The sequence below is a fragment of the Phaenicophaeus curvirostris genome, chromosome 5 (genome assembly GCF_032191515.1).
Source record: "Phaenicophaeus curvirostris isolate KB17595 chromosome 5, BPBGC_Pcur_1.0, whole genome shotgun sequence".
Taxonomy (NCBI): domain Eukaryota; kingdom Metazoa; phylum Chordata; class Aves; order Cuculiformes; family Cuculidae; genus Phaenicophaeus; species Phaenicophaeus curvirostris.
Genome location: NC_091396.1, coordinates 45044802 through 45068767, shown reverse-complemented (window position 1 = coordinate 45068767; position 23966 = coordinate 45044802). Strand labels below are relative to the sequence as shown.

Sequence of the window (23966 nt, the reverse complement as noted above, 5' to 3'; positions counted from 1 at the left end):
GAAAAATGGTGAGGAAAGGGCAGTCTCACAGCATTCTGAACCACTTCCTTATACTTGAAGTAATGTATCTATAGCCAAGAAATGCAGCTATGGAACAGGAACTTTATCATGTCAAGCTGTCAGGTGTGAAAAGACCTGGGGTTACAGGACAAAGCTTAACGAAGACCAGTATCTGGAGGCTGAACTCAGGCAAATTGACAAATTGACATTAAAGATATGATGTCTGTTGTTTTTTTTTTTCCCCAACTGAGAGAACGATTAATTCTTACAGTCAGGTACCATGAAAGGTGTAGATTCCCCATCTTTTAATTCCTTCAGCTTCATATAGGTTGTCTTTCTGGAAGGTGGCTTTAGCCAAACACGGATATTGGACTCACTGTTAGGCTGCAAGTGCGAATTCTGCGACCTGCACAACACAGTTCTGCATGGAGATCTGATGTGAGACAATGAGACTCAAGGGATGTAGAGGGAGCCCTTGTCACACAGTAGCTTTAGCAGTTTCCCTTTCAGAAGGGACTCCAGAGCAAACACGTCTGGATTTTGTGCAACAACAGTGCAGCAAACAGCACCTCTTGTGTCACCCACAGCCTGCTGGATTGAGAGCTGCAGCCCTCCCCAGACAGAGAAGCAAGGCACTGGGCTGAGGGTACTGGCCTTTCTCATCCTTTTCACAAGAAGAAACAGAACAGGCAACACCAGGCTTCTGCGAGCATGTCTCACCTTCTACCATCCAGATTCACACACTGTCTCCCAGTTAAAGGGAGATGCAGTGTTTGTGATCACTGAACATCTCCAAGACAGGACCAGCGACCCACAACCCCACAACTTTTGTAGTATTTCAAACTGGGACCAAGGTTTCCCTGTGTGCAGTAACTGACAAACCAGACTAATGAGGATGCAGGTGCAGCCCACATCCCCTTTTCTGAATTCACAGCACTGGAGAAGTTTGCCAGTGAAGATGGGCTCCAGAGCCTTTCTTTTACTGCCAGAAACCAGCAGGAAGCCCGTCTCTGCCTGGTTCTACTCCCTATAACAGGGCCAGCGCACAGCTGGGGCTCTAGCAGCAGCAAGCCTCATTTACCCCTGCTCTCCAGTGCAGGTACTGCTCCGTGGACAGACAAGAGGATGGTGCATGACACAGACAGACCAGAGTCCCAGGCAGTAGTTCCCTCCCACACCAGATAACAGTGTGGGCCCTGACTCCCTGATCAGAAGGCTGTTTGGGCCAGGGCTGTACCTGAGTTGGCAAGGGCCAGAGCTTTAAGTGTGACAAACTCCTCCTTTTCCACCTTGAGCTTCTTGTAGCGGCGCACCAGTTGTAGGATGGCCAGGTAGAGCTCCAGCAGCCCTGTCAGACGAGAGTGCTCTTCATCCATGATGTAGTCCTCAGCATAGACAAGCTTGTCCTCATATGGCAGTGAGCGGTACACAATGCCTAGGATGAGAATTTCCATCCAGGCGCTCTGCAAGAGGCTCATCTGGTCCCCAAGGGAGAGGTTGGAAAATCCTGACAGAGTAAAAGACAAGCAAGGTCAAATGGCCATGCAGCAAAGCTTTCAGGAGCCTATGGTCCTTTGTGTCCCTGGGATTCACCCCGAGCACTCTCCCCCATTGGCCTGTTGCTTTAAAAATAAAATAAAAAAAAACCTTACTAAAGTGATTCTGTCTCTGGCAATCAGCACATGTAGACCTTACCCTTCTCTTTGCTCCCATGCCCACTCAGAGCCTCAAACAGAAATTCTGATGCTCTGACTGCGTTTATGGCAACTCAAGGTTAATGATAACCTTTTTTCAATTATCTCTGTCTGCTTCTTCTATATCAGCAACTGTTTTGTACCCCATTGTCCTTTCCGTTGCTCCTCTGTAGTTTTGTACTGCAGTCTGTTTGGTCCAGCTGACCAAAGAGCAAGGAAGAGCTCCAGGTAGCAGAATATAGCGCTTCTGATGGGATAGGAGGGAATGACATAGGCTTGAATTACAAGCATACCACAATCTTTCATTCTGGGCAATGTGAGAAAAGGTCCTGCCACAACAGAGCAATAAAATATATTAAAAACCTGATTGTATTTGTAAACAGAATCCTCTTCTATTCCTCATCACTCCCTGGGCTCTACACCACCAGCTTTCTGCACCTCACAGCCAACAATCCTACACAGTGTCAAAAATACCTTTATGGTGCTATTCAAGTACCTAAATCACAGCCAAACCCTGTAGCAATGGCACCAACACCCAGCAGTGAACCAAGTGATTCTCAAATACAGAAAGAGCTATCACCATCTAGAGATAGACCCTGCCAGCCCCAGAGCGTGAAGAGGCCAAAACACAGAGGCACAGTCTGCCCTGAAGGCAAAAAAAAAAGCGCATGGGAAGGAAAGTTGTCTGTTATGCACTCTGTAGCAGGTACCCTTGAAGGCTAGATCACAAAAGATCCCTGGGAGCTGGGCACTGTGCAGCAGCCATTACTAACAGAGATGCCAAGCACAGTGTGTTGGTCCCACCTAGGCAGCTCCTGTCCACCACTGACAAGCAGGAACTGTGCTTTTTGGCAGCTCCTTGCGTCTAAAGGTTGCCAGGGCTATAAGAGAATGAAACACCCAGGCAGTTCTCAGCTTGTGGAGCAATGCTCTACCAGCCTCCTCTGCCAGTTTTCTCCCCAGATGCTTATTAAACCTTGGGGCTTAACAAGAGGCCTGAGAGCTCATTAGCCTCTGTGCAGGAGCCTCCCAGCCCTGCTGCTGCTGTGCTAGGCTCAGCGGGACTCCTGTGGGATAAGCCACAGCCCTCTACTGCTCACAGTTCTTGGCCCTGCATTGGGAACCAGGTAGCCAGCCACCATGATGATCATTTGATTTCTCTTGTTATCAAGTTGGCAATTAACAAAAGAGCTGATGATTGCTGTATTGACTGACTGTGGGTTCTCTTTTTCTATCTGCACTATCTCAGCTCAGGAAGGGAAGGCAGAAGGGTGGGTTAGTGGTATGTATTTATCACTACGCCATGTTTTGTGTTTGTGTTGCCAGGGGAAGCAAAGGGTGATAATGGCCTGGCAGCCCTTGGACATCCAATTTCCCTTATCAGGCCACTGAATAGAAAAGAGGCCCTAGGCCACATTAATTAACAGATACCAATCAGCTGTCACGTGTTGTGTGTGCAAGGTCTGAGGGGAGTAGTGGGTGGGAGGGAAGAATCAATAAACCATTGGGGAGGAGTGCCAGAGGGAACAGCTAAAGAGGAGTCCATGCTACTCAAGAGAAGAGCTGCAAATCCAACTCCATGACTGTGAGACTGATTCTTGTACAGCACAGCCTGTACTCCACATAGACCTGCACCTGGTGAATCCCACTCCTTGCTCAAGCTGTGAGTACTTCAAAGGTGCTTTGTCCTTGGTCTCACCCTTCTGTCCATTGCTTCCTGCAGTCAGTAACGTGCTGCTCCTGAATGCAGCCCTCCTGACTGAGTTCAAGTACAGGCTGGTGCATCTCAAAGGCTTGGGATCCTGTCTCTGGAGGCTTGCTGCACAGGGAACTCATAAGATTAGCCCTGAGACAGGGGTAATGGTTCTGTGCACAGACGCTGTCACTAGCACCTGGAATCTCTCCTTTTGTCAGCCCTCTCCTTGTTCTAACTACGGAGAACAGCCCCGCATTTAGACTGCTGCCTTCAGTCCAGTTTCTGAGTCAGTCATGTGGCCTTTCTGAACCTTCATTCCCCATCTGGATTACAAAAGGGCTTATGCCATCGCCACACTGCAGTCTGCCAAAGAAATTTCTTTAAGAGTGAGAAACAGTCATGTAGTAGAGTGAGAGGATCCAGGACAGGCATGGCTCACATTTTTTTTTGCTAAAGTAGAAAAATTGACTTAATGCTAGCAGTAGCCTGTACATCTAGCATCTGTTAATCACTCTTTCCCAGAGGCAGTTATGGCAGCTGGGAATTGCACAGGAGACACTATGCTTTACCCTGTGCTAAGGAGAGCAGAAGAGCCAGTTGCAATTGCCCTTCCCACTTGGGAAAGCCCCTTCCTAGAAGCACTCCCACTCAGCAAACTACTCCAGCTCAAGCAGGCAGGTGCGAGGGAGGGAGTACTACAATGCCAAGCCTGGACTTGAAATGTCTGACAGAACTAAGCTCCTTTTCCTCCACTGGCTGTACATGTAGAATGCAAGAGCTGTGCCTGCATCACTGCAGTCTGCACAGACACGGGAAGATCACATAACCTGGGGTCTCCCTTTCTACAAAAGTTGAGATCAGGAAAGGTAAATTATAATTTCACCTGGCAAAAAACCACAGGCTTGCTAATACAGGTTTATAACACTAGAGAACCTCTGGTTGTGAAATTCAACTGTCTCACCATCTTAGAATCCAGCCCTTTTCCATTCCTGAGCTGTTTGACAGAACAGCATCCAGAAAGTGCCTTCAGTGATCTGTTTCTTGCTGCTTAACTCAGGTCTGATCCTGAAAGGTGCTGAAGGCTACCCTGCCATCCCTAGGCTCCCAAAAGAGGAGCCTTTCTGTCTCTAGTATACAGCCACGTGTATGTTTTCCTCCTTCCCAGGTACAGGTTGAGAAAAGCTGCTTTACTTGCAATAGCTGATCTGACATTCAGGTTTTTTTTTATTTTCTGTGATTTTTTTTTTTTATTATTATTTCAGTGGTTTGGCAGTGGGAGCTCCCAGAATTAAAAAAAAAAGTCACATAATTTGTAGCAAGTGGAGTTCATAATCTGTTAATTTATTATCATTTCTGTCATCCTGGAGGGCCATTAGCAGAGGTAATAAAGGGAGATGTAATTATAGGATCTGAGGCCACTCCAGACACAGCTGCTGTCACTCCACTTGCCATATTTCATTCTGTGCTAGTACTATCGTCTTCCCAGTGAGAATACCACAACATCTACCCTGGGAGAGCCTTCATCATCACCCCTCAACACAAGTCTTGTTTCCCTGCATCAAAGCACAGAAAAGGTAGATGTTGTTCAAAGACAATTAGCACAGGGGGGAGGGTGAGTAGTGGGGAGGAGGCTTCATACAGAAAGGGAAAGCTCCACATTGGCTAAGCGTGGCTTGTGAGCTAATGGCTAATAAGGCTACTAAGCTAATAATATTTGATAAACACCACTAAATAATGCTTTCCTGTTGTCACTGGAGAGTGTCTTCAAGCTTAACTGATTGGGTTTTTTCTTGCTAACATTGTGGGGGCAGAAGTTTGTGCTGACACCTGGGATCCTGGAGGGTTGACATGACTTTAATGTCACACTGTTTTTTACTAATTCCAGTGCAAATACAAGGCAGGAATATGTGATTTTTGTTCCTTTCTCTATCCCGCTCTGTCAAAGAGTTCATGCGCACAGGAAGCAATGTTCTGTATTGCTCAAAATACTCAGAAGGCAGAAATAAAGAGCACAGATAATCTAGACACCTGGCAGCCTCCTGGCCCTGCCTTGCTCTGCCCCCTTGCTGCCTAACTCAGTATGTTTCATGCTTGTTTCAGAACTATAAGGGATTTTGTTCTCTTTTTATGAACTGTCTTATTAAGTTTGTTTCTCAGCACTGTATAACAAACCCTGAACTCTCTCCTGTGCACTCAGCCCTGTTATAATACTGCCGCTCGTCTGAGCTGTGCTAGGCTGATGGCTGTTGCTGTGCTGCAGGGCCTTTGATAGGAAAAGAAAATACACAGACAAAATCGAGATGATGGCAGGTATGTCCTGCCTTTCAGAAAGGAGAGGAAGAGCCCCTTTCACAGCGCAGGAGTAATCTCTACTATGCTCCTTGTTCTGGGATAATATAACCATGGGAGGCTGGAAAACTCTGTTAGGAACTCCAAGCTGAGCATCCCCTCATCCCACAGCCACAAGCCAGGGACTTACAGCAGGGCACCTTGTGCAAACAGAAACAGCCAGAGTTAAAAGAATATAAGACAGCACCACCCTGGACAGCTGTAGCAACTAATTGCACTGCGTTAAAACCATTCCTGTTAACACCCCAAGTACTGGGCTAGTAGAGCAATCCAGGCTGAGTTCTCTAATCACCACTGTAACCCCACTTGTGATGAATCAGCCCTACACGGATTCTAGCTGTAGCAATGAGTGTAATCCCTGCAAGTACTGCCGATCTTGTGTATGAAGGGCACCACTGAGATTAACCTCTACTCAGAAACACAGTCCCGAAAAAGTTTCTCCAGACTTCAGAGTCCACCACATAGCAGTCCAAATTCCATACAGCCCAGGAAACCACTAACCCTTGAGTCACCAGAGCAATACTCCCCCTGAAAAAAACAGAAGCAGCCACCAAAAAGCCGAAAGAAGAGCTACAAAGAGAAACAAAATATGTGGAAGAAGCAAATTGTCTGATCACTCAAGCCTCAATAAACAAGGAAGAACTTAAAGCCGAGAAGCAAGGCTAAAGAACACAGACCTATTCAGTGGAAGACACAGACAATATGTAATGTGGGTTAAAACCTGTTATCCTGTGGCTAAGCCTCAGATACTCTCCTGACCCAGGGAAGGGGGACAGAAGACAGGAGATGGCTGCTTTCCAAAGACTGGTTCAGATGGTCACTATGAACAGCTTACTACAGCTATAAACAGCTCACTACAGCTATGTAAACCCCAAGGATATCGCCTAGCTCCCTGGCCAACCTTCCCCATACCCAAATCCAATCTATACTGTTTTTTGGCAGGGCCAGGAGAAAACTAGACAGAGGGTGGATTTTCCCTTCCCAGCTCAAATCTTTGTCCCTACAATCCCGCTAAGGGCCATGCCTGCTCCTTTAGCCTGGGTCCATCCTGCCTGAAGGTGTGAGACACTTAATCATACAGGCACTCATTGCATACAGTCAGCGAGCCTTCCAAGGCCAGTCACATTGCCAATAAGTTTTCCTCATTATCTGTTAGCACAGAAGCCTGGAAATTCACTGACAATAGTGAGTATGTTCTCCATCCCAACAGGACTTATTCTGTGATGAATCCAGTATGACAAAAGCCTTCCTGAGCCTGGGTAAGAATGCCCACTACAGACAGGGCCTTGTCATTAGCACTAAAGTGCAGTCACTGCCACAACGTTTATTCATTTATAAACATATCAAACCTAGGTCACGTTCATGCAGTGCAAAATTGCTGAATTCTACCATACCATCCCAAGGGCTGTTTCCCAAGTGCTTTTACTGTGCCAGTCAATAACAGGTACAACTGAAAACTTTATCATATCATCTCAAAGCTTTCAGCATAATACACGGCACACACATAGAGTCTTCAATTTATGCATCTACACCATAGGCTATATTGGAGTTTGTTACCAATGACAGCCTACCACAAGCAGTTTTGTGTGACAGTAATTTCCGCCCATCATTATATGTAGAAATCGTGGTTAAAGACAAAACTGATAAGCACAGTGATCAATAAGAGCTCCCTTTGCTGTTCATGCTTACACCCCTGTAATTACCCCTGTTTACCTGGGATGTGCTTTGCCCAGCCAATGATCACCACCAGTTCCCTGTCTGCCAAGTCACAAAGGGTTGTCAGGGCTTTGATGTCACTCTCCGGCATGGTTGGATCAGGCATGGCATAAATCTTCTCTGGCTCAGCCACCAGCAAGTGGGAGACGATCTTAGTCACTGCACATTTCAAAGGAGAAGTTGTTGTATCTCTCATGACGTAAGGTGTCATAACAGACCTTTCTAGAAGGACCTTCCTGGCATAAGGCATGACTATAGAGCCCATAGGACCTCAGAAATGGTTTTGGTCACAACAAGAGAAGACTACATTGCAGCCACACAAACTGTAATGATCTGCCTATGCCAAATCAGCTCTGTCCAGGGATGACAAAAGCAGGTTGTCAGCCACTGTCTCAGGTAGGTCTGACAAGGGGAGGACGAGGCATGAATAATCAGTTGGATGTAGAAAAGTTTAGAGAACTATGGGTAGTATGGAAGAGAGAAATCAGCATGGGACCCATTTTATTAACGTAGCTTGTATACAGAAAAAGATCAAAATATCACTAAATGGATTTACACAATCTCCTAGAAAAACTCTAGTATTTAACCCTAGGTACAATTAATACAGACCTGGGCTATACCTCAGGCAAACCTAATCTACTTCTGCACTATGATCATAAATAAAAAACTGCTAGTGCTGATGACTAATATGAGAATCAGAAATGGCAACTGCTCTGTTGTGTGTTTTGGGACACCAATACAAAGAAACTTAGTGGTTGCTCAGAGAACCACAATTCAAGACCAATACATACGTGGCTTTTTAGCTGGAGGAGGGATCTGTAAGCTCAGATAAGTGCTACTCTCAGAATCCAGTCTCCTCTTGTATTTCTGGCGGCCTCCACGGACTCGATCCAGACGAACACCTGGAGGTAAAACAAGATAAATCCTCATGATTACTTAATGCCACAGAGATCCTTGACATGCAGATGCTAAAATTTGTTAAGTAAGATGTTCCCTGCACTCTAGGGAGCTTTCCTCTCCCAAACACTTCAGATGTCAGCTGAACCCAGCAATCCCAATAAAACCAGCTAGACTGCCTCCAGCTCTAACCATGCTGCTGTGAGCTTTACTTTTATTCAAAACATTAATGAAGACAGAAATTAATCCATTCAAACTCTTGAAACGCCATCAATCTGACAGACAAATGAAACACTCCAGACCTCAATGCCCCCTAGATGATCTTCCTTTTAAAAAGAAAGACTTTAAAAGGCAAACAAGCCTGCAGGTACAAAAATAAGCTTTTAGTTTATTCTTAAAAATGAAAAGTTAGATGTTCTGTGACCTCTCACTGTTCATATTTGAAAAAGTTACCTACAGCAAATAGATTATGAACTATGAATTCAACAAAGATGTTTCAGCCTTGATCAAGTAAGGCAACAGTAATAAAAGTAGAACCCCCAAAAATAGAAAAAACCTCTGCTACAATATAACAATGATAAAGCTGAAGTAGGAAGACACTGAAGAATTTGTTGTAGCTCATTCATAATACAATGAATCAAACTGTAAATAGCATACTGAAAACAGTTCCCTGTGACTAGAAAGCACCAGTGGCTGTCACCCTGCAAAAAAACATAGCGCAGCACTAACAGATTTTGTATTAGTACAAAATACAATATTAAAAAATATGAAAAAAGCCATAGATATTTGCCCAATTGTCAGTTATTTCTGGCCAGCCATATGGTCTCTGGTAATCAGTTCTTGTGAAATTGGGATAACTCAGTCTTGCTGGGAGAAACTGCTATTGTAAAGGACTCCAAAATAATCTTTCAAGTTAAATGTAGGAGCATTCAGGTAGAATAAAAAGTTGCACTTACACTATATGAGTACTTCTTTAGAAATACACATGTGTTTATCTAGTCTGATCACAGGAATCAATTATGTGATACACTTACTAATCACATTGAGCCATTAATATTTTGCAATCAATCCACCATCTAAACACAAACAACTAAAAGCAAACACTCCAAATCAGTTTTGAAGTGATGTTTTTTGAACAACTTGTACACCTGAAAATACTTGCAGTCTGCTGACAAATATTCTGCCCTAGAAAGAAGTGTGTCTGTCCCACCGTGCTTTGCAATGCCCATATATGCTTACCATGTCATGGAAAAGAGAAAGCTTTTACTGTAATGCTTATACCAGCCCCACTTGCACCACATGAAACTGTTACCTGCCAGAACATCTAGATCCTGATACTCTTCATGGCTGGAGCATCTAATTCAGCTTCTCTGACAGACAGGATCAACAGCACCTCGAATACTGTGCTCAGTTCTGGGCCCCTCACTACAAGAAGGACGTTGAGGCTCTGGAGTGTGTCCAAAGAAAAGCAACAAAGCTGCTGAAGGGGATGGAGAACAAGTCATACGAGTAGTGGCCGAGAGAGCTGGGGTTGTTTAGCCTGGAGAAGAGGAAGCTGAGGGGAGACCTTATTGCTCTCTATAACTGCCCGAAAGGAGGTTGTAGACCCAAGGGAGCCAGCCTCTTCTCCCAAGTGACAGAGGACAGGACAAGGGAGAACGGCCTCAAGCTCCACCAGGGGAGGTTCAGGCTGGACATCAGAAGAAAACCTTTCACAGAGAGGGTCACTGAGCCTTGGCAGAGGCTGCCCAGGGAGATGGTTGAGAACCCTTCCCTGGAGGTATTTAAAAGATGAGTGGATGAGGTGCTGAGGGGCACGGTTTAGTGGTTGACAGGAATGGTTGGACTCGGTGATCCTGGGTGTCTTTTCCAACCTAGTGATTCTGTAACAGCCTCACAACAGCAAGAATAACCATCAAGCAGGCCAACAGCACTCTGTTACACAGTTAGACAACAAAATCTCTCTGGCAGTCGCAATGGAGGTCTATGTGGCATTACCTGTAAGCAACGGTGTGTGGGGAGAATGGTTGATAGGCATGCATAATGCTATACAGCTGCTTTCTTTTAAGAGTCCTGCTGCTCTCACTGAGCAGGAGAAGCAGGAATGAGCAGGGCTGGAGCTCTCCAGAGCAAAGAAACTGTTGCTGCTGCGGGAGGATGGCAGACATTGAAGATGGAGAGAAATACATGAAGTCAAATAGGTGAACTCAGATCAAACTGGGTAGTTTCCTTCCCCTGCCTCATTTTCTAATTCTGACCCAATCCAGAGAATTCACTGACATCCCTAAGCATAAGTACCACTTTTATCCTCTCTTACAAGGCAGAGATTCTGCAAATTTTGTCCATTGCTTCTTTTATCTCTATTCCCAGCAGCAGGTAGCCTGTTGGCAAGACTCCTTTCTGGGAGCCCCCACATATTCTAGAGAGTGACTTCAGAAAGGGCAGCCAGGAATCTCCAACCTGATGTTATCTAGGGAGAAACCTGAGGACCAGTACTAACAAAGTTCTGGATGAAGCAGGCAACTGTAATTTCTGTATTTCTATACATTAATTCTTTCCCTCTATAAATATGCCCTGCTTTCCTAAGAAAGAAGACCTCCATGCTCTGCTGAATGAATGAAACCTACCGATAAGCCAGGAGAGAAGAGAGAGAGACAAATTTCAGGAACTGCCAGTAAACAGGTGTGAAAATGAAAAGGGTCTGGAATATACTGTGCATCAGGAATACACTGTGCTAAGATTATGGAGGAATCCAGAACAGGACTTCAGGGTCACAGAGGGGTCCATTCCCTCACACCAGTAGGTAGGATGTCATTGGTGCAGGGAGACACCATTATCAGCCCAGGAGAAACCAATACACAGCCCTCCAAGGTGCTTTTGCTGTGCAGTCTGATAACCACTGGGGAGGAGGGGACTGGGAGGGGTAGGGAGGAAATGGGGGAAGGAGTTTGTTTCCTTCTCCCAAGGAGAAGCATGCCATCCTCCAGTGCTTGGCAGAGGTATGGCTGCACAGGTTGCAGCAGTATTAGGGACCCTCAATCAGATTATAAGGACACAAAGGACTTAAGTGCATTAAAAAAGATAAGAGAGACGCAGAGAGATTTACCCTCCACCCCTCCTTCTCTCACTGAGCAGATAGAGGTCTGTTTGCCCAAGGACTTTGGCTTGCTAATTTTGAACAAGTGTTTGTCCTCCTCTTGTTCCCTATCCTGTACGACACTCCTTGAGGCAAATGTTTTCAATCAGCGTTTGCAGAGCCATTGTTCTACCCTGTCGTCATCGTTCCAGCCGCAGAGTCAGTGAACAGGCTGACCCCTACGGAGCACATTTGAGTGCCAGTTGCTGAGTGCAGCGACCTGAAGGTGCTGCAGCAGGACAAAGCATGCCAACCCCTGAGTTCCTGACTGTGACACTCTGGACATCATGACATCATTGCCAAATCCCTTCCCCAAAGATCTGACAGCCTAATGGGTCACATCTAGATGGAAGGAAAAGGCACGGCCAAAAATCAGGACCTGGTACTCAGCTGTGGTATTCATGTTGTTTGTTCATGCCTGCTGTTGTACTTTGATTTCCTCAGTGGCTGACTTTAAGATGGGCAGGCTGGTTGCTGTGCAGCTCTGGGGGACACACCAAAGGACATAAATATGGAATGGGGTGGTGCAGTGGGTGGGCTCAGAGAAGCAGCATGAAGGAATGCACTGAGCAGAGAAGAAATGGAGGGGGTGTGTGAACTGAGATATGAATTGAAGTGAGAGTATAAGGAGAAGGGAAATGAAACAGAGGTCTGGATCAAGGCTGAGTGGTATATATACTGTATACCCAAGGGCAGACTTCACACCAAAGATGCAGTCAACCTCAGCTTTAGCTGCAAGGTGCAGCTGCCACTTACAAGATGCACCTGGTCCATACTGAAGACTCTTACATAGGATTTGGTGTCACAGCCTGACACCCAGATAGCAGTAAAAGAAAGCAGCTGCCTTCTAGCTCCTGCACTAATCAATTTCTCACACAGATCCCAACTGGCCAATTCCCAGAAGAGGAGGCAGTCATCCTACAAAACTGTCACCACCACAAGCACTCCTGGATGCCCCTCTTCTTGATAGTATCAGCAAGGATGGGCTGCCAGAGCAACAAAGAAGGGAAGGCTCACGTACACATTGTGAGATGCAACAGTACAGTACAAAGTTTGGGAAGTACCATCCTTTGATAACTCGACATTCTAGCAGCTGTTTCTTTACAAATGAAGGTTATCTGGGCTGGTAACATCCCCTCTCCTCCCACTCCTCTGTGTTGCAAGAAAGTGCTGCTGTTCATTGAATGTTGTTACGTTTTGAGGGATCTTGCACGAGAGTCCTAACACCCTGTCTGGCCTAGGTGTGGAGCTGACCCCAGCATCCGCTATAGGGACTGAATCCCAGCTCACCAGCAGCTTGCTTGCAGATCCCCAGCCTGCCTGCACCCCCTCTGACTTAGCAGGGAGTAGGGCAGGGCCAGGACTTCTGCAGGACTTCTCAGCTCAGCATCCTGCCTGGGGTACAGATGTCAGTTTTCTAAGCGTCCTGTGGGTGCCACTCGTGTTCCAATCACTCTTGCAGAGAGATTTGTGCCAGCACCAAGCCTATGCAGTGGGAGAGTTGATCTGCTGATCTGTTCAAGCTCCCAGCATTTCTCTGATGTGTCCCTCAGAGAGATGTCTGCCTGACAACTTTGGGATCAGATGTTCCCTTGCTGACTTGATAACATCAGGCTTTGGTTTTTTTTCCTTAATGGAAGTAAAATAATTCCAGCTTTTTTTAAATGCTGGACCCAGGCCGAGTCTGTCGGAAGTAAAAATAGCCGAGTATGCAGAGGCGACAGCACACAGAGTCAGGTTTAGTTTCTCTTTTATTTTCTGGGGACTAAAAATACTCTTAAAAGCCCTGTGAAGCTAAGCTCTGGGCAGTGGGAAATGCAGTCTAGGCCCAATATCAGCTGTCGCATCAAATTACTAGCCTCACCTCACTTTCCATCAAGTCCTGTCACATGCCCATGAATTGATAGGAACAGAAAGATCTATCTTGCCAAAAGAGTTAACAGAGGAGCCAAGCTACAGGGTTTGCGTGGTACAATGTATGTCTAGACCAAGAAGAGGACAACCAAAAGGAACAAAGGTAAGTGCTGCCCAGGGAGCAATGCTCATGGGTCTGCTTTTGCTGAGCTTCACCAATACAGTAGCCAAGTCCTGTGCCCACTGCCCACCTAACCCTTGAGTTGCAATTTCTGCAGCAATACAGCCTGCTTGTTCTCCCAGGGTCTCAGATGGGGTGGTGCTCTGTAGCTAAGAGAGATGTCCCTGTCCCCAGGTGCTGCAGTCTAAAGTACAAGGAATGGCACTGCCCAAGAAAACTGGAAGGTGTAGGCTAAGAGCAGAGAAGAAAGGGAGAAAGTTGGTGCCCCAGGTGTCTCGCACAGGATTTCCCTCTTCCTTTCTGCTCTGAACTTCAGGAGAGACAACAGGATGTGGCAATGGGATGAGTGAGCCAGGAGAAGGCAACAGAGAGCAGTGATGACCATAAAATTTGGGCTTGCCAAGATGGAAAAAGAAACAGCCTATAGGGGAAGGCATCTCTGTTTAAGGAGTAGAGAGGTTGAAACCTGCCTAGACTCTCTTTTGTTACTCTCAGATTCCTGCATGGGAAGGGGAAAAGATCCCTTTATACCATTAGGATCTTATACTACTGCAAAAAGAGGCCAGACCCTGCAAAATCTCCTGGTAGATGGCTAGTGTAATTATCCTACTCATTTGAAACAGAGGAAAGTAACTTCAAGGTTGCAGGTCAGCATGACCAGAAAAATCCAGCAACTAGCATGGTGCAGATCAGCAAGCCTGGGAATGACACTTGGAATGGAAGGGTGGGGAACCAGACTGAGGAGGCGGGCAGGTCACCAGAGGCTGTGAAAATGTTGATGCACGTGCCTTAAGTTACCAACAAGCAGTGGGACACACATTCAGTCCCACTCCACTCTTGCCCACCTCAGAGGATCTTACCTTCTGTCTTGTCTGAACTGCATAAAAACCTGTAGCACAACTGCTGGGGTCTAAACATCCCTGGATGGTTGCAGCTTTTATCAGCTTCCTCTTTTCTGTACATGTTATAAGAGCACTAAGCAAAATTTCTGGTGACAGAATGCACAAAGTGTTGTCATAAACCTGTGTGGAAGTTATGCCTCTCCAAACACACAGAGGTGTAGATGGATGGGGCCTGGACTTGATATTTATTAGAATGGAGATTTAGTTAGGTATGATAAGAACCTAGGCCAATTAATAATTCAAAACGAATGGGAGGAACCAAACTAAACAGATTCATGATCCATTGGATATGGCAGAAGGTGTGGGGAGGGTCCTGGATGCACCAGTCTTATGACCAGAAAACAGATACCAAGTGCCATAAGCCCAGTGTGCACTTTGAGGACACCTCACTCACTTTGGACACGTAACCATTGCCCTGCCAAAAGCAGCACATGCTCTGTGTTATGCCATCATGTGGTCCAGCTTCAGACACATCACAAATACTCAGTTCATGCCTTGGAAGATAGTTGGGTGTAGATGATATAGACATCAAAATGCCACTAACTGCACCTGGAGATCCTCTTTCAAAGGGCAAGATGTTAACTGTTTTAAACATAGGTATTTTAGAGAAAGAAAAATAATTTTGCATTCTCTCTTTTTTTTTTTTTTGGTTGGATGCCTCCAATAGTGATATTTCTGGCACCGGCTGGAGGCAGAATACTCACTCTATAAATACAAAACCATTAAATCACATGCAGCAGCAACCTGATCAGGGCTGCCTTTTAATTTCCTGACATGAGCTGGCCACTAACCCAATTACCCAGAATCCCTGGAGGAGCCCTCATCCTTCCCAGGAAGCACAAAGCAAGAACCCGAGCATGTTGCAGGGATGCTAGTTGAGCTTTCACTGAAAAAAAGTATCTTCTTGAGAATACATGGTCTGGAAGCAGGGGAGGGGGCAGGAGGGAGAGGCTGCTCCATTGAGAGGTTCTTCCACTTGAACATAGAAATGAAACACTGTCCGTTTGGTTACCTTGCTGAAAAGGAGCTCTGCTGTTGATTCAGTTATCTGGATTTTGATGAAGGATGAAGACAAAGTTACTAAATGTAAGTAGTTCGAGATTGCCAGTACTTGGAATCCCTTGTTTAGATACCAGATGACTGCATCCAATTTGTAACATCACAGAGCCAAGCCTCCCCAGGATGACAGATTTATTTCCCTGGGAAACATCTACAACATCAGTCACTGGCTGCAGCTGGTAAGGGAAAAAGCAGAATTAAGAGTAAACTCCAGGAAAGTTCCACTGGCTACAAGGGCTTCCTAATCAGCCAGCATATTGAACAGGAGGAGCGTGGATTTAGGAGATAGCCACTTCTGAAATTTGGAGATTAGAGGCTCACCATCTCTGAAGTGGGAACCACCTCCCATATTCACAGAGGTACATGCACTTACGCAGCACAAGGGTTATCAGATTGTTACAAGTTCCTGGGACGTAAAGTATTCCCAAAGACATGAAAAATAGAAGGGAAAGGGGAAAAAATAAGGGGAAAATTAACTGAATGAACTTCGTGGCTCTCCTCTGCTCACTTCTCATGCATATTTCACTACCTGGCCCCGCACTGTCAGTATCCACACATTCCAGAAACTACTACATCAAAAATTAGATTAGACATATAGAAGTCCAAGAGCTTGGGGGATTTGTAAAAAAGAATTTGGGTGCCCTGTTGAATTTTAACACGTTCTCCAGCATTTCTTATGGAAATGCATTAGGATCAAAGGAGCAAAGCCATATGTTGAGGATTCCAGAACTGGACACAATGCTCAAAGACGAGGTCTCTCAAGAGAGGAGTAGAGGGGCAGAATCCCCTCCCTCAACCTGCTGGCCACACTTCTTTTTGATGCAGCCCAGGATACGGTTAGCCACCTGGGGTGTGAGAGCACATTGCTGGCTCCATGTCAAGCTTTTCATCAATCGACACCCTGAAGTCCTTCTCCGCAGGGCAGCTCTCAATCATGTCATACCCCGGCCTACGTTGAAACTGCAGATTGCCCTGACCCAGGTGCAGGTCCATGATCTTCCCAGACACAGAGGTGAAGCTGACAGGCTGGTAGGTCCCAGGGACATTATATACCTTTCCTGAATAACTGCCTAACCCATCTCTTGCTGTTGAAGAGCCTTCCTTGTCAAGGTGACACACAGAATTAAGACTTCAGAGAGGCAGCAGAAATGTGGAGGACAAGGCTGTGAGGTCATGTTTAACCAGCCAACATCCAAAATCAAACCTCTGAGGCCACTTAGACAAGCCACGTGTCATCTGAAATTACATCTACCACTTGAAGGCAAACAAATTGCTGTAGAACAGAAAGGCCATGGGTGGCTAAAGTGTGAATGGCAAGGGCATATTCTCTCCAAAACTGACAAGGTATATTGAGATTTTAAAAGAGACCCGCCAAATTCCTGGAATTTCACTATCTATCATTCTAGAGATGAAGAGAGAGCTAGATCTACTCTGTAAAGTCCATAGTTAAAAAGCTACATTTTGGTCACTGTGGGCACAAGACAGACAGTGCTGGGAGCCAAGAGAGGCAATGGGGTGGCCATAAACAGGGTTGCTCAGTTCTGACCAGTACCCCTCCTCTGCAAGTTGCAGGGCATGCATGCCCTCACTGTCAAGGCCCATTGACCAGGCATGTATAGATATCTCCGTTTGGGGTCAGCAGTATCACGGGTTGCTCAAGATTCTTTGATTTTTGCAGAGCAGGGAGGCATGCACTTCTACTAGAGGAACATGTGAAGATGCCCCATCCCCCACTGCCTGCGGGCTGGTACTTCAGCTATGCCAAGAGCAGCAAAACGCAGGTTTTCTGGGGACAGTGCCTCTCCGTAGGCACAGTAGAACTGGAGTGTGCTGGAATCCTGGACTCCAGATTCAGCAGCTTCTTTTCTGAGCCTCCTAGTGAGGGTCTAATTAATGCTCTCTGAGGGCACACTCCAGATGGAAGGTGAAAGTGAGAGACAGGCAGCCAGACAGGCCAACACTTTAGACATCTGAGCCAGTTGGGCTCCGTGAGCAGAGCTTTCTGCCTGCTGCTTTCCCCAGTGAGTCTCGCCTGCCCTGCAGCGTCATACCAGGAGAACCTGAGACAGCAAAGCTCTGGTGTCCGTGCAGTTTCCTTGTTGCAAAGCATCGATTGGTGCTCTCTCAAAGAAAGTGGCCTGGATATCTGAGACACCTATTGATTGCTGCATTGGCTCTCTTCCTGCCCTGATCCTCATTCACTTGGCATTGCCTGAATAACCTACACTTCCATGTTAGGGGCAGTCACCCCAGATCTTAAAGGGCTACATTCACAACTATTCACCTAGCTGCACCCCATGTAGGCAGGAGAGAAGATGCCTGGTGACTCTCATATGCACTCCCCAAGGGGAGGACTTAAGTCTTTCAGCAGTAAGCTGAGCATTTCAATCAGAAGGCAGAAGCTTGAAGTCATGGTTACCTGTTTTTACCATCTTTGAATACTGGTGCCTTCTGCCTGAAGAACAGGCTCACACCATATGCACAGTGGGCAGGAGGTGGTGTGTACCTCATGCATGTTGACAATAACCAGGAAAATCATTCCTCCCTTAAAGAGAAGAAATCATGAAGCCCATAACTAAGTACTAACAGAATATCATACTCTTCCTCTTCAGTTGCTTTAGCCAGAAATGTCCTCACTAAGTTAGCAGCCCAGTGCCAAGGACATCAAGGAGAAATCTGTCAAGCAAATGACTGGTTTCTAGATCTCACCTTTAACCACAAGACCATTCTTCTCCAAACTCCTGGTAATCAAGCAGGAGAAAGAATCTTGCTTAGCAATCTTCTACCATGGAGGAACCCAAGGAAGAAAGAGGTACACTGAGGTGAAGTAGGAAGGGGAACTACTGAAAGGAAAAAACTCACAGATCAAGTATCAAGACAAAACCTGTCCTAATGAATGCCGGGAGACTGCAGAATAGGCTCTCTGGGGCAACCAAGACTTCGAGGATTTTAAAAACAGTTAAACTACTAGAAATGTACAGCTAGGAATGCTCCTGCCCTGGCAGGGAAAGGGGTAGATAAGCTAGTAGGATGACAGAGCAGAGATGGAAAAGACCAATGAACCTTTTCTAATCCAAAATCCCTTGTCAATTCTGCATTTTTGAGCAAGTCAAACAATTATGGATTTGTTCCTTCCAGAAACTCCTGGCTCTGTGGAAAGAAAAGACAATAAAACCATTTTTCTCCCTTTTTGGATTCTGCTTTTAAAGATGTGTATTGATTGAATTCTGTATACTAATACTTTGTGCTTCCACCACGTTTCACATAAGGTTAACTAACTGGTCCTCACAATTCTTTTGCAAAGGAAAGCAGTGTGACCCTCACTTCTCAGCTTGGGAAACTGAGCAAAAGAACGACAATAAAAGATGCCTGCCTAACATCACCTGACTGCTCTGTGTTGGGACTCAGGAGTCTTATTTGCAGATTGCTAGTGTAGTCTCCTCTCCTCCTCTTGATATAGTCATGTGCTTTTGCATCCCACTATTATCAATAAATCTTTATACTGTATATTCCACAGCTCTGAACATTATGGGCAGGATCACAGATACACTAACATCAATAGCAAACCACCCTTCCCCAGTGGCCTTAATGATGCTGAATCAATCCCTATATGAATAACTAAGTACACTTCAGCACAAAAGCAGCCTTAGAGTCAAATTTCAGTTTGCCATGACTAGTATCCCATGGGGTTCAGGAGTTTAGGCACAGAATGGTATGAGTAAATCTGCACTGCTTTCCAACCTAACTCTGCTCTGGAAGGAGCTAGCTGTTTTCACATGACTTTTAGGCTAAACCACAAAATCCTTCACAGAACCCTGCTCTAGACTGTGTCGGACTTCCAGAACTGGAAGCACAGGATGCCCTGGCTACACAGTCAGGCATGCCAGCACCGGCTCCTGCGACTCTGCTCCCCCAGCTGCCAGCCCCAAGAGGCTCAGCTTCTTGCATGCAGGGCAACACAGGCATAGCCAGCCAGCAAGCCTGGACCAATGCAGCTGCTCTGCAGAATGACTGGAGCAACATCAGGCTTATAAGGTTGTTTTATGGGATTCATATAAGCAGGCTAAAGTGCAGCACCAATCCGCACACCAACAAAAGCCAGCAACACTAGTATAAATTGTCATGTGGGCAAGGGGATATATCCTCTCCCCAAACTAACACATGCAAAGAAGCAGGTTTTGAGTGTTCCCTCTTTAAGTAAACAGGGTTTAACATCTAATTCGCAACAACACTGGCTGCCATCAACTTCTCTCTCAAGAAATGAGAGCACCCTAGTGCAAAGCAATACGTGCTCAAGTGACATTGTACAATTCATCACCAGCTGTTAGGATGGTATGGCCTTGAAGTAAGCTGCGGGCTGGTAACACCGCTCCACCATACAGGTCTTGGGCAGACCACATCCAGCTGCTGTTCTTTCTGCTTAAATTGATGGAACCATGCTCTGCCAGGTACAGCAATGCAGAGGGTTACACGCAACACTTTTCCTTTCTTCCCCTTCCTCCCCTCCATGCCTCTCCTGGACAGACCAGAGGGAAACAAAGCTTTAAAGTCAATCCATAAGAATGTGTTTAATTGCCACTGAATTCCCCGTGGTTCATCTTGAATGGACAAGGACTGGGGAGGGGCTTAGTAGGAGGAAAAGCAGCACAAGAGAGAAGCTGAACACTGATCTTGGAGTGCCAAACAGATCAATAGGCTGAGTAAAGAGCATGTAGAGCATGCAGGGCAGGGGACCCACAGTTCCCAGACAAACCTGTACTACCCACCAATGTCAGAAAGTCTTCTGACTGGGAATATGGGCAGACCCTCGTTGCACACTATGCCATAGCTCTGCATTAACTCCATCCTTTCCTTATGAAGCCCAGCCAACCCAGTCAAGATCACGCAAGAGCCTCTCCTCCCCAACACTGCAAAATTACCTGGGGAGCAAGAAGAACAACACCCTCCAGCCTGGAGTTCCTTTGGGAAAGGAAAAGGTCTGGAACAGCCAGTTTCCTCTTATTTGTCAAATTTACAAGTGCTAGAAGTAATACCCTAGCATGAGGGTGTTGACTAGAACCACTCTCCTCTCTGGACAGTCCTCTTGGTCACTGGCCATCCTGACTCCTCTACAAAACCTGTAAAGAGACACCTTCATAAAGCCAACAAGGGCAAAACGTAGTTAGCCTAAGAGATCCTGCAAGGCCTGGAGACCCAGATGCTGTTGCAACAGAGAACAATTCTCAGTCTTACTCTGTCTTACCTTCTTTTAGCATCCCCACTTTGAGGCATTTCATGAAGCGACAGGCCTGACAGGACTTACGCCTCCGTTTCGTGATCTCACATTCATTGGTGGCCGGGCAGCTGTATTCAATATTCCCTGCAATCAAACACAGAGATGGTCACCCAGGAACCATGTTCTCACCACTGATCCAGGGACAGGCTGTAGTGCCCAGATATTCCCACTGCCATTATTCTGTATGTGCTATATGTTAGCTCACTCATTTGCACACAACACAAACTCTGAGACTACAGCCAGCTGATGATGGCTCTTAAGAGAGCCCAGCACTACTTATTAGAAAACATTTCAGAAAAAAGCAATAATGCTCTAAGTATTGGGAGAAACCTGTCCATTCAAGCAGCTGACTGTAATGCTGGGCTTTGAGGCATAACGTGTCCTCTAGGCATGTCATCATCCCTCATGCTGCATCCTTATAACCTGGCCTATCCATTGAAGTCCAGGGCTGAGAGTAGGAGTAGCTGAGACATTAGCAGCACTCACTTTGCTGCCAGTCTTGCTCCATGTCTGTGGGATGGATGTCACCTCTCCTTTCCTGCCTTCCTTTGAGGACCAGAGAGCTCAGAGATGGCATTTCATCCTTTGCTTCCTCTTGCCAGCTAGCATACTACAGGTAGCAGGGAAGCAGTAGGTTCAGATTGAGAAAGATGGATAAGACATTCTGTAAAATGAACACAGGCTCTCTATAAAAATCTTTCCATTTTTACTTTATTAGGACTTGTGAACCTGCCTCTCATCCCACTCCAGAGAGCTTCAGCATTTCTTCCCTCACTCCTTTTCACTTACGATCACCTCACAAAACCTCACAACACCGCCTCTGAGACAAAACAGCGAAAGAAGTATCTCAAATTTATTTCTAGTCACATCATACTTTATCATAAGCCAAGCCGAACATGACCCAGCAATGTGCACTTGCAGCCCAGAAGACCAACTGCATCCTAAGCTGCATCAAAAGCATGGCCAGCAGGTTGAGGGAGGTGGTTCTCATCCTCTATGTAGCTCTTATGGGACCCCCACCCAGAGTGCTGCATGTAGCTTTGGGGCTCCCAGCATAAGAAGGACATAGAGCTGTTGGAGCAAGTCCAGAGGAGAGCCACAAAGATGATCAGAGGACTGGAGCACCTCTGCTATGAGGACAGGCTAGGAGGATTGGGGTTGTTCAGCCTGGAGAAGAGAAGGCTCCAAGGAGACCTTACAGCAGCCTTCCAGTACCTAAGGGGTGCTTACAAAGCCTGGAAGGGAATTTTTTACAAGGGCATGTAGTGTTGGGACAAGAGGTAATGGCTTTAAACTGGAAGAGGGTAGATTTAGATTAGATATAAGGAAGAAATTCTTTTCTATGAGAGAAACTGAAAGAAGCTGCCCAGAGAAGCTGTGGATGCCACATCCCTGGATGTCTTCAAGGCCAAGATGGATGAAGCTTTGTGCAACCAGGGCTTCTGCGAGGTGTCCCTATCCATGGCAGGGGGTTTGGAACTAGATGATCTTTAAGATCTCTTCCAACCCAAACCATTCTATGCATCTACAATTCTATGCATGCAACTGAAACATGGATGCAAGGGTCTGATACGAGGATGTAAGCAGAATTATGCTGGATCACAATGTAACGCAACATTTTTTTAGTCCTAGAAGACAATAAACAGAAATGGCTATGTCCACCTTGCCATTCACTTTGGAGGTGATTTTTCTGAAGAGGGCTATTCAAAGTTTGCTGTGGAGCAGGACTGGAGATCTAAGCTTGACAGTGATGCATTGACCATTACAATATATTTAAGGCAGTCTAGCTAGTGGGTAAATCAGGCAGCTCTGAAAAGGATTTCTAATCTCTACAGTCAGTTCAGAAGAAAGGAAAAGTTGGCTTGGTGGTTTAGAGCAGGAAATTGAGATTCAAGGGGTCAATCAATGCTGTAGGGAGAAGAGAACATGGACTTTGTATACCATCAGATTAGAAGTGGAGTTTACAATTTAGCAGCACTTGGACAGGACTTGATTTTTGTTCCTACTTCTGTAATGGATTTCGATGTTGTGTGCAAGACCCTTCCTTCCTCTAAATAAAGACCAACAATCTGATACATACCAATCACTTGGGGTGCTGATTAGACCTTGAGGCTAACCAAGCATTTGCAAAGCCCACTGGGAATTTGAGTAGAAATACATAGCACAGATTCAAAAGGGAGAAAGCACCATTTGATTTATCTTGCTATACTTGTTCCATGCTGTGTGAAATCCCAGGAGCACACAACCTCCAAAGCCTAAAGATGATCTGCCTGCTAGTTATAAACCTGCTACCTCTTCCCTCTTGTTTTGTCACAAGAACTGCAACTTGCCCCTAAGCTCCAGCCCATCCACCCCATTCTTCACCGCTGCTCATCTGCCCCGAAACCACAGTTTGTCTGCAGGAGCAGAGTGTGCTGCACAAGTTGCTTCCATTCTTCACCGCTGCTCATCTGCCCCGAAACCACAGTTTGTCTGCAGGAGCAGAGTGTGCTGCACAAGTTGCTTCCATTCAGACTGTATTTCGTCATTGTGCAGCACCTGAATTTCAATAGCCAGCAATGTATCAACATTCTCAGAGAGCTGCAATTGAGATTCAGGCTTGATCTCAAGGTAATAAATGAACTTCTGCTCTAGACACAGAGCTTCAGCACATTACAGACCTGTGAGTACAGAGCCCCTGACCTCATGATCAAACACTTGCTGTGCCCCACACAGGAAGGAACCGAAAAGGAACAAACATGGGATAAAACTCAACACAGTCTCACTTCGGAAGGTTTTGCCTTAGTTTCAGTGCCCACTTTTCACATCAAAGCTAAGATCAGAGTCCTGGAGAGGTGTATGATTTCATATTTTGTGGTCCCAAGGGCAAAAATTTGCCCCCAAACACACAGACACTACACCAAGGGCATTAAGCTCTTATGTCAGCAGCAGGGAGTGACGGCCCTCATCTAGCAGCTCAAGGTCTCTCTGCTCTGCGTCAAGCAGTTTCCCCAGCTTCCCGATTCCTCCGGTCCATGGACCTCTTGACAAGCAAAGAAATGGAAATGGTCTAAAAAACCTATAACACAACTAAATGTGATGGCGTAAGAGTAAGCATAGGTACTGGTTACCACATACACACTATATGTACAGCTGGAATAAACAGTTCTCAAAGGCACTTCTGTACTGGAATCACGATTGTTAAAGGAGCAGAGTCAGATGAGGGTG

At 46.0% G+C, this 23966-nt stretch overlaps 1 protein-coding gene across 7 annotated transcripts in view; it reads right to left on the bottom strand.

Moving 5' to 3' along the window:
- The window catches only part of ESRRB (estrogen related receptor beta), a 172181-nt gene that overhangs the window by 6269 nt on the left and 141946 nt on the right, over positions 1 to 23966 (bottom strand). For all 7 annotated transcript variants that reach the window (XM_069858610.1, XM_069858608.1, XM_069858611.1 and 4 more), the window contains 4 exons: positions 20727 to 20843; positions 8247 to 8357; positions 7453 to 7614; positions 1238 to 1507 (listed from right to left, as the gene is read on the bottom strand). In XM_069858610.1, the coding sequence (XP_069714711.1) occupies positions 1238 to 1507; positions 7453 to 7614; positions 8247 to 8357; positions 20727 to 20843 (660 nt within the window). The remainder of the gene's footprint in view (positions 1 to 1237; positions 1508 to 7452; positions 7615 to 8246; positions 8358 to 20726; positions 20844 to 23966) is intronic.